The sequence below is a fragment of the Varanus komodoensis genome, unplaced genomic scaffold (genome assembly GCF_004798865.1).
Source record: "Varanus komodoensis strain SLA01 unplaced genomic scaffold, ASM479886v1 scaffold4, whole genome shotgun sequence".
Lineage (NCBI taxonomy): Eukaryota > Metazoa > Chordata > Lepidosauria > Squamata > Varanidae > Varanus > Varanus komodoensis.
The window spans coordinates 116,091-126,698 of NW_025335941.1; the positions used below are offsets into that span (position 1 = coordinate 116,091).

General features: G+C 41.5%; 1 protein-coding gene across 3 annotated transcripts in view; it reads left to right on the forward strand.

Annotated features, from left to right (window-relative positions):
* Positions 1–9,061, forward strand: part of RAI2 (retinoic acid induced 2) — a 32,444-nt gene extending 23,383 nt beyond the window's left edge. Inside the window, exons 2-4 of one of the 3 annotated variants that reach the window (XM_044442562.1) lie at positions 479–599; positions 5,125–5,257; positions 6,089–9,061. In XM_044442562.1, coding sequence (XP_044298497.1) covers positions 6,194–7,858 — 1,665 coding nt within the window. In that variant the 5' untranslated portion in view covers positions 479–599; positions 5,125–5,257; positions 6,089–6,193 and the 3' untranslated portion in view covers positions 7,859–9,061. The remainder of the gene's footprint in view (positions 1–478; positions 600–5,124; positions 5,258–6,088) is intronic. The other 2 variants (XM_044442561.1, XM_044442560.1) reach the window with 2 other exon arrangements.
* The last annotated feature ends 1,547 nt before the right edge of the window (positions 9,062–10,608 follow it).

Here is a 10,608-nt window from a genome sequence, read left to right on the forward strand (position 1 = left end):
ATGCTTTAGCGCGCAACATGTGGGGCATGGTGGATGGAATGCCAGTAACGTCATGTGTATTGCATTTTTGCAGGTCTTATTTATGACCAACCTTATTTCAGTAGTGCCTTATTTCAGCTGTGGTCATTTTGAAAATAAACACGCACCTGCCAATTTCATCCAGCTGTTGAAATTCTCAGTAAAATGTACCAGTGTTTGAAAAGTTAATTTCTGTTTATTGCTTAGGCTTCAACTCAGGAGGCCCTCATTCCTGGCCTGCGTTGCTGGAGTTTGTGGGATTACTAGATAGTAGCTTTAGAATCTTTCCCAATGATCAGTATAAAACAGCATGGATTTTTAAGCCTATAAAAATGTTTATCTCATTCCCATCCAGCCTTGTTTGAAGATATGGTTCTAGATTATTACTGCTGTCTCAAAGGCATGGCTGAGGACACAGATAAAATGCATGGGTTGCTAAATTTTGCTACCTTTCTCTCAGGGACTGAGAGGCTATTCTGGCAGCCTGTATCATCCTGATTACTGGATTACTTCTATAGTCATCAGCTCCTTTCCCAAGATACTTCACTACTTCTATCGTGCATGTTACAGCTGTCCTTGAAGTAAGTGCAAACACTGCTACTCCTGGGAGACAGAGTTTAAAAAAAAGAGTAATGCAGATTAAGGAGCAATGGAATTTTCCACAAGTATGTACAATACTAAAGACATATATCTCATATAATCTAAATTTTTTTCTAGGATGCCTTTCGGGGTTTAGAATATGCTTTGTGATATCACTGATTTGAAACCTGTGATTATACTTATGGCACATAACTGTGCTACATGAATTAATTGCACAACTACGATCAGTAGCCAAATGCATGATGGGATTAATCACCACTTTCTGTAATAGCATTTCCATGTAGCTTTCAATGAAATAACATTTATCACTGAACAGTACTCTCACTTAAGTACTGTCATTACCATTATGGGATGCCTAACAGTATTCATAGATCTGTTTTCATTGCCATAAGAAATTAAAAATTAAACAAATGTGTAAGTTAAGACATGAGTGAATGGTGTATGTTGCACAATAGTGTGTTCATTGAGTAAGATGAACTAGAAACTCATTCATCTCTGTCTTTTGCATGCATCATAAGCACCCAATAACAGTTTAAAAAACTATTAATGTACATTTCATTTCTTTTAAAATATAAACTATAAAATAATTATACTTCGCTCTAGGCATAATCCAGCATGACTATGTAGAGGAAAAGAGTTCTATCATTGCCGCTTGTCCTTATGTTTCATCTTTTTGGGTAGTGCTGTTATATGTTAAATATGTTGGAGAACTTGAAAAAGAGAAGCTTTTGTTTTGTCATAGAATCAGTGCTAATGAGATTGGAAGATCCAAGCCCTTCATTTGTAGGGTGAAATCTAACATCACAGAAGAGAATTTTTGCTGATGCAGCAAAACTTTATCCTGTTCTCCTCTCACTCACTGGGGGCGTTCAACGTTGTTCTGGAGGGTCCCTAAACCCTTTGAAGTGAATTGAGGTGTGTGGGAGAGGGTGAATTGCTCCTTTCCCTGTTCTGCTGAAGGAAGCTGTTTTATTGGTGGGAAGCCTTAATTGGCTACCACCCAAAAGCATGGTCCTCCATGCACAGCAATACGCAAGAACCCACCAGTTCAACTGTAGCATAGAACACATCACATATAGGGAGTAGGTGCATCTTCTATGCAAAACAAGTTTTACGTCTTCCTTTAAAAAAGGTACAGTTTTTGGAAAACTTTAGCAATTAACTGTAAACTTGGGCTTGTTTTCTTATACATCAGCAATGGGATTTTGAAGTTTTCAGAACTAAGCTAAGGAAGGAAAATGCAACTTGTTCCTGGGAACTAGCCTGTGTTACAGATGCAATGTGGACCTGGTCACCCACTAAGGCTGGAGACCTGAATCTCCATGAGGCCATCTACTCCACCTTTCCTGCTGCCCATGACATTTGCGGAAATAAAGACACATAGGCCCTGACAATCTCTGTTGCACCTGAAGCCCCTGGATTTTTGCCCACATACTCTTTGCCTCCTGTAGCCTCCCTGTCATGAACCTTTCTCCCTGCACTTTCTTTGTTTGTTCGTTTTCTGAAATCAAATGCTCTCCTCTCCCTTGTACATATGTCCCTTTTTACAAAAAGGAGACAGGTCATTTGAAAAAGCACAGAGAAAGACCTTAGAGCATATGTAAATCAGCATAGGCACCTTCGTGCATTCTTTTCAATAGATAGCACTGCCATGGCCATCTTAGTTGAGTTACTGAAGTTTCTACCACCCCTTACTGATGATTCTGTCCAATACTCTTGGTGCCACAGTGGTTAAGTGCATCAAAATGCTGTAAAACTGACTAAGCAGATCCCTCACCAATGGTGAGTGTTCTCATTTTTAACCTGTCACTCTGATGGGGAAATTTGGATGTTATGAATAAACGGATGACATTGAACTGCAGATTTTGATAATGCTTTCTCCTGTGCCAAGCTTCCCCTTGCATGATCAACTAACAGGGCTATCCCCTTCCCTTCCTTGACTTTATCCAATGAATTCCCAGATATACCTTCCAATAACAACAACTTCAGGTTGGATGTCAGGAAGTACTTCCTGATGGTTAGAACCCTTGGGATATGGAATGGGCTTCCAAGGGAGGTGGTTGAGGCTCCATGAGTGAGTGTGTTCAAGAAAAGATTGGACAACCACATGTTGGGGATTGCATGAATAGAGCAGACTCAAGCCGTGGCTCAGACTAGATGGCCTGGGAGGCCCCTTGAGTGCTGGCCCTCAGTGCGATAACTAACACAGAGCAGGTGAATGTCTGCAATGGCTTCCCTGTTCTTGAAACTGTTGCCCTCTGCTGCTGTTATTTACTGCTTGCTGCTGTGCATTGAGCTGAATGGCCATGAAGTATGCATTTCAGCTTTATCTTTCTTCAAGCAGGCAGAGAAGGCTCTGGAAGCAAAAGATGAAAAGCATCTCTCTGGCAGCAATGTTCCAGTTGCCCAGCATGCTCTACCCAGGGATTCCATATGCCAGGAGCCCTTTGGTTCTTGCCCTTTGGCCCAGGCCTCTGTCAGGAATGGCCTTTAAATCCTGCAAGGGAAGGGGGAAAGGAGACATATAGGTTCACCCAGATGTCTCCACTTGTAAAAGTTCTTTAGCTGTGTAATTTATAGCTAGCACATGCGGTAAGAAATGCCAGCCTGTAAATCCACCCTGGCCAGAACATTGATATTTAAAAGAATATAACCAATTTATTTGTGTGCTCCCTGTAATTGGCCCTGATGAGCAGTTGGGGCACACTGCTCAGTGCGGGCCTCTTAAACTTTCCTATCAGTTTTCATGGGGAGTTTTCAAAGATTGGGGGAGGAGGAGAGGACTTAGCGTGTTAATGGCAACCATATTGTGATGGTTTAGTACATGGGGGAAGGAGGCAATGGAAACTGAAAGAACTACTAAGGGGGACAGGGGGATGGTGAAAGAGAGAGAAATAGCTTAGTAATACTGAATTGACTGGTATCAAAAAGCACATTGAAGGAGCAAAGATGGCAGAGTAAATTCAGAAGTTGGTGCAGCCGACATTCCCAAGCAATGGCATAGTTGCACCCAAGAGGATCACGTTACAGTGGTGCAAACTGGGTGCCAAGCCATAGCATCCTGCCGACCACATCCATGAATAGGCACAGCGGGTATTACATCAGGCTATTCAGGGCAGAGAGTGCATGTACACACATGCATATGTAGCTCATACAGTACGTGTACCAGGAAGCTCAGACAAAACTGGAGGACCTTGGATTCAGAAGTTGAAGAATACCAATAGTCTTGGAAAACTGAAACCAGGGCAGCTGCTGGATTTTGAGGTGAACAAAATGGTTTTGCAACTGCACTTATTCTGAATACGGTGTATTTGACTCTAGAGAGGTACATGATAAGGTTATTTGGAAGGTGAAACAAGAACTCAGGGTTCTCAATTGTTAATTAGGGAAACAGATTGTAGATAATTTGGCCTGGCATATCCAAGAGTTTCTTAGCAGAGCTCCAAATGTTAGGGTATTCTCTTTACCATGTCAGTGGAAGACTGGTGTTAGTTCTTCAAATATGCTGGCTTGATTTGCACAACACAAGGAAGGTTAACAAACTGTAGTGGCTTGTAAACCCACTCCTGCATGTGCGGGCTGTATGCTAACTCAGTTCACTAATTACCCTTACCAGATGTGGCTTGTTGTGATCTCTGAACTGAGCAAGAGTGGGTGACTGGGCAAGGCTAGGCAACCAGCCAGCCAACCCAGCCAGCCAGGTATACATGCTTCAGCTGACTTCAGCTGTCACAACAATCCATACCTAGTGCTGGTAGTTAAGCAAAAGAACTGGAATGTGATCAATACATGCAAGAGTAGCTAACAAGTTACCATGGGTAATTAACATGGTTTGTCTGTTGTGTATACCTGGTAACTGACCTGATCCATGTGTAATGTGAAACCACATTCCCTCAGGAGGCTTCTTGTTGCAGAAATAGTTGCCATTTTGAATATTTGAGCAGCAGCTGCAGGCTGTAGGTTGTTGTTACATGTACAGGTAGTTCATTGGGGAATTATTGAGCAACCCAGACCTGTTTTAGGGTTACAGTTGGCTTCTTCACCATCCCAACCCATCCTTGTTAGGTTTTATTAGTTTAAAAAATCCTCCAAAAGAAATACGTTCAAAATATTTAAAGACTCTTCCTCTAGATTGCTTATTAACAAAAAGGCAAGATTATATAGGGTAATTGCACAGTAAAGTGGTTGATTAAACAATTGGAAGAAAGTGTTTTGACTGACTTCTTCATTAAGAATCATCCAATGGTAAAGAAAATGATTTAATTTTGAATGAGGAAAGTTTTGTCATGTCTGTCAATGTACATATCAGTCAGATTATTAGTGAATGTCATCAGTATGGATTATGTATTTGTTTTTATTATCTGACAGACTAAAACAAACAATCTGTCAATGGTATATTCATATGACAGTGGCAATACATTTTGTTCCCAGACAAAAGGTAGATGGAGGGTCAAAATGTGAGGAACTAACATATTGTGCATAACTGCATTAATAATATCCTTTTAGGATACAATCTTACGCATGCTTAGAAAGTCCTTCTGGACATGCTGGGACATGCAGAAGGAGAATCTGACACTGTTAGTATCTCTGAGTGTTGAAGCTTTCATGGCAAGAATGATTTCTATTTACTGCCTTTCAGGTGAGCAAAATGTTCTCAGTGGTGTGCTAAATCTCTTATGGCTTACAGCAGAAAAGTACTTTTTGGTGTCATCAGTGCACTCAACATCAGTCTGACAGACTATATGCTGCACAGTGTTTGATTTTAATTGCTTATGTCTTTTGTATTTAATTGCTTAAAAGAAGTCTCCTTTTATATCTATAATTCTGCAGAGCAAGTTTCCCTTTAAACCTGGCTAGACACAAAGCCTACAAAATGAACACATGAACAAAATATGTGTGTGCATTGCTGAACTTTGGGGGTTCTGTGGTCCTGTTTGATATGTATCCAAAAGCAGTTTGCTCAGACTGGCAGTCCTTAGCAGCATGAAAAGCAGAAATTATGTGATTGTTTTGATTTAAGTGAAGCTTTCCAAATTCAGATTACATCATTTTATCATAGGTTATTTTTAGGACATCTCACTTTTGGGCCCTTCTTGAGTGTAAACATTGCCACTGCTTCCCTTTGTCAAATGAGAAAATTACATGAAGCTTTGTTTAAAAGTTTAACAGCCTGAATTCTTGTTCTGTGTTCTAGTGTTTGTCTGTAGCTGTTTCAGTCTTTAAATTATCTTTGTTTATAGCTAACTTTGAGTTTGTGAGGACTGTCCATGTAACACTCCAGAGATATATGTTCTGTATATATGGATATTCTATATACATAGGAAGAGCACAGTAGGATAGAACAACCTCTTGTCCCAAAAATGTGGAAACATTTAACATTCTGTTTTGGTGATACTTACTTGAAAAAATTGCAAGTATTATTTTAAGCAACAGATTTATGCAGTACTGAAGACATGTCTCTGTTTTGCAGGCGGAATAGTGTTGATGTGGATGATTTGGGCAGCCTGGAGATAAAGTGGATGCCATTGACAGCTATGTAAACTGCAATTCTGCAAAGCCTCAGAAATCCAGTAAAATGGAAGAACTGTATAAGGATGCACAAAACCTGCCCATGGATGTTACCAACTCACCCTCAGCTATAGCTAACAACAAACTAGAAAATGGAGTTGCCCAACTGATAACAGCAGAAGCATGGAATATAAATTCATCAGACTTGATGAAGAAAGCACTTTCGCCACTAGTAACTGTCCCTGCTCCATCAATATTGACTCCACCAGCAGAGTCCCAAAGCGGGGTAGCTCTCAAGGTTGCTGCCACAGTACTGCAGCCAATTTGTTTAGGGGACAGTCCAGTGGTCCTACCGATACATTTGCAAGTAGCAGGGAGCACTGCCCCCCAGATTACTCCCAACAGTAACACTCCATACGTCATGACCACTCAAGGTCCAGTACCACTGCCTGTCCTCCTGGAACAGCATGTCTTTCAGCATTTAAATTCCCCTTTGGTGTTACCTCAGAGCAATCCCTGTGCTGGCAACCCCATTCACAGCAACCTCTTCCAAGGCTCTCCTGCCCAGATTGGGCAGCCACAGCTCTTAGATCAGAAGCCATCCAATCCCGCTCAGGAGTCTGTCTTGCCTCCTTTGTTCCAGACACCAGGATTTGCTGCAGTTCTACAGGACCTCTTCCCCTCACAAGGCACCTTAGGTTCATCACCCTACCAGCCGCCCCCAGACTGCTCTTCTGTCCCTCCACAACCCTTCAGTTCCCCTTTGTCTCCTCTGGTCCCCCCAGCCACACTTTTGGTACCATATCCAGTGATTGTTCCTCTCCCAGTCCCAGTGCCAGTCCCCATCCCCATCCCCATCCCAGTGCCCCATAGCACTGAATCTAAGGCCAACCTTGACTGCTCTAAACCAGCTGCTTCATTCATCTTGCATTCCTGCAAAGGCACCCAGACTCCCTTGGAGAAAGAAGAAAGCAAACCACTTGATTTCATCCACCACCGGGGTCTTTCCCAGCTAAATCGCCACACTGTCATCAAGATGAGTAATGAGAATGAAGTCCTTGACCTGTCAATGAAAACAACCCCTTTGCTTAAGGAAAACGATGACAGTTCCCAGCTCTCACCTGAAGATGGTGTTTTGGACTTGTCAGTTACTTCTTGTTGGAAGAGAAGCAGCCCTGAAAACAAAGGTACCACTCATTCTGGATCCCTTTTGGATGGCTCCTCTCATTCTGCAGTGGAAACGCTTCCTAATGCAGCTGCTTCACCCTTTGTTCCTTCAAAACCCCACGAGTCCTCAGCAAAGGTGGAAAGCAGAGCCATCAGTAGCAGCTCATCTGAACTCCTGAGACAGCAGCCCAAGTGGCTGGTGGAGCAGACTAGTATAGCACCCTGTGAACCCTCAGCTGGCAATAACATTGAAATTGTGAGTACTTCGCAGACTGCCAAAGTGATAGTCTCTGTCAAAGATGCGGTCCCTACTATTTTCTGTGGCAAGATTAAAGGCCTCTCGGGGGTTTCCACAAAAAACTTTTCCTTCAAAAGGGACATGCCCCAGGACTCCGTGCTGCAGTGTTACGATGTGAAGAACCAGCCAGAAGCCCGGGATAATGGAGAAGCTCTTAGGAAACCTATCAAAAATAGGAGTGTCAAATTAAAGAAAATGAACTCACAGGAAATACATATTCTTCCAATCAAAAAGCAGCGGCTTGCGGCCTTTTTTCCAAGAAAGTAATTTATGAGGTTTTAGAATGTTTTAACTATAATTATTATGAATAAAGAGATGCACTTCATTTTAAATTACATTTAAAACTTTAAACTATCCTTAAGTTATTTGGAGATGGAGGATGGTGGGGTGGGGTAGGGAAGACAGCAGGGGAAAACTGGGTATATCTTCCCAGTACAACAGCTCCCGCCCTTTTATTTCGTTCTGACTTTTCATGAAAAGTGAATAAAAAGCAACATATTTTTCAAGCAGATTGCACATTTTGCAGCTTTAATGGAATATAATGGATGAGTGAGTCAGAGGGGGAAGAGCTATTTTCACTGCCATAAAGTGCTTTGATGATGTAATTCTGAGCAATGGTGAGTAGAATGAAACTTTCAGAATAAATGTTTGTATGTGCTAGTTTGGTTGCAGTATTTTGTACTATTATAATTTGCACTCATTGTGGCACAAGTCTAAAAATTGTAACAGTCACCTATATTATTTCTTCAGCTGTTAAAATAATCCAAGCTAATTTAAATTATTTTCAGATCTGCATCATAGGTGCTTCTCCCCACACTTAATAACAATGCACTTTGAACTGTTTACTAAAACAAAATGAATGATACTAATACTCATTATGAACTCCAACAAGTGTTACCCTTATAGTAATTAGTCCTATGAAAAAGTCTGTTCAGATTACATGGATTATTTTGAATGCAAAAATAGGACTTTGAGATGTTTTAGTCATTATTTTCATTTTGGATTTTTGCGATTTCTTATGCCAGTGGAAGGGAAGAATGGTTAATCATGTATTTTTTTTCAACATAAATGCTGCCTACTCAAATGGTGGCAGATGGATTTGTGTATAGGTAAGTGCACTGCTTTTAAACTTACTATATTGTGTTGTTTGTAATGGCTAAAAAACCAGAAGAAATAGTCCAGTAATTCAAAGTGTGATATTTCTGTAGCCAGGCCCCACTCATTTAGTAGTCCTCTTGACATCCTCACAAATAGCAAGGATTCAATCCTTGTGGCTTCTTTTTAAATGCGAAACATTTCTCTAAGACCACCCCTTCCTTTTGTTGCTTCATACATGTGCATCTTCCCAAACGCTTAAGTCAGTCTAAAGTTTCTTGTAAAATGGGTTCCAATGCTTCAGTCAGATTTACTGTTGTTTCTTAGCAATACTGTGTACAAGGTAAATTTCAGCATAAAATCTCTGAATAGTAATGTCCAATGCCATCTTTATATTCTAGACCAACATGGTGCCTATGCATGCCACTGTAAGCCTGTAAAGTGTGTGTGGAGGGGGTGGGGGGGTTCACTGAGCTGCTGTACCCTCCCTGTTAAAAACTTTACTGGCAGCTGGGATTGCTTCAAAGCAGAGAGAGAGCTGCCAGCCTCTGTCACCTTCATTTTCTCTGGATGGCTGCCGGACACATACAAGGTTCAGAAACATTATTAGGGAATTCAGATGTTGGGCAATTATAGGCTGATGCACCCAGCCACCAAGAAGAGAAGGGAAAGGTTATTCTTACCACATCTGTCTCGTGAGTTGGGTTGAGGCTGTGGGGAACAATGGCACAGCAAGAAAGGGCGGGAAAAAGCCACCTGAGCTGTACGAGGAGGCAGTAGGAAGCCTGAGGTAAGAGATACGGGGAGTCAGTTGGAGCCACCTGGCAAGCATGGAGGGCTGTGGGCTTGTACAAGTGAGTGGGTAGAAGGCTGCATGTATGTGAGAAAGCAGGCGATAGCAAGGGTTTAGAGCAGATCTTGGGACATCTTGCAAAGAGTGCTCTTTTTTATTTCTGCTGCAAGGAAATTGAGAAGAAAAGGTGTGTGGGGAAGGGTGAGAGAATGAGTGTGTGTTTACAGGTGGTGAGCTGGGGTGGAAAGGTATGTATGGGTGATGATCCAGAGTGAGTGAGAGAGAGAAAAGCTTTATGGAAGAATGAGCTGATTGGCAGAAGGGGAATGGAAAGGGAAAAAGTTTACTATCTGGTGTAGGTTTTCTGTGTGCTGGTGCTCAGACCACCTCTACTTTGTACTTGGTCTTTGAGACAGGTTGCCAACACTTTTTTAAATCACTCTTTTAGAACTATTATAAATTATCACTGGTTTTTTCCCAATTTAATGTGTTTCATCATTGGCTTTGTTTTTATTATCTATGGTTCTTAGAGCTTCAGCTATAAGGCAAACCATACAATGAATAAATAATTAAATTACCGTTGTAGATAATGGTACATCACCTGCATTCAGAGGCACTGTTCTCATACTAGTAGCTTTATTAACTGTTTGAGCCATAAATAAGAGTGACACTGTGAACCTTCTTTGAAAGATAAGATGTACTGTATAGACTTGCCACCAATCTGTTAAAATATGTGGGTCCAGCTACAGTGGACCACCCTCAGAGGTTTACGGATCTCAAGCTTTCCTGATGGTATTGGGAAATTTTTCTACCAATATGGCTGATAGCCTTATTGAGAACCTGCTCCAATTGTTCCAGTTTGCTATAAAGATCGCTCATCAATGTCCTCTGTCCATAAAATCAAGGTAATGCTTTTGTTTTCAGAAAATCTTTCAGTAATGAAATCAATGGAGAGATGACTACAGCAGTACTGGAGTGGGACTCGTGACTGAGCCAATCAAACAGGGTTGTTGTTGTTGTTAGTCGAGAAGTTGTGTCCAACCCATCATGACCCAATGGACAACATTCCTCCAGACTTTCCTGTCCTCCACCACCCCCGGAGTCCACTTATGCTCACACCAACTGCTTC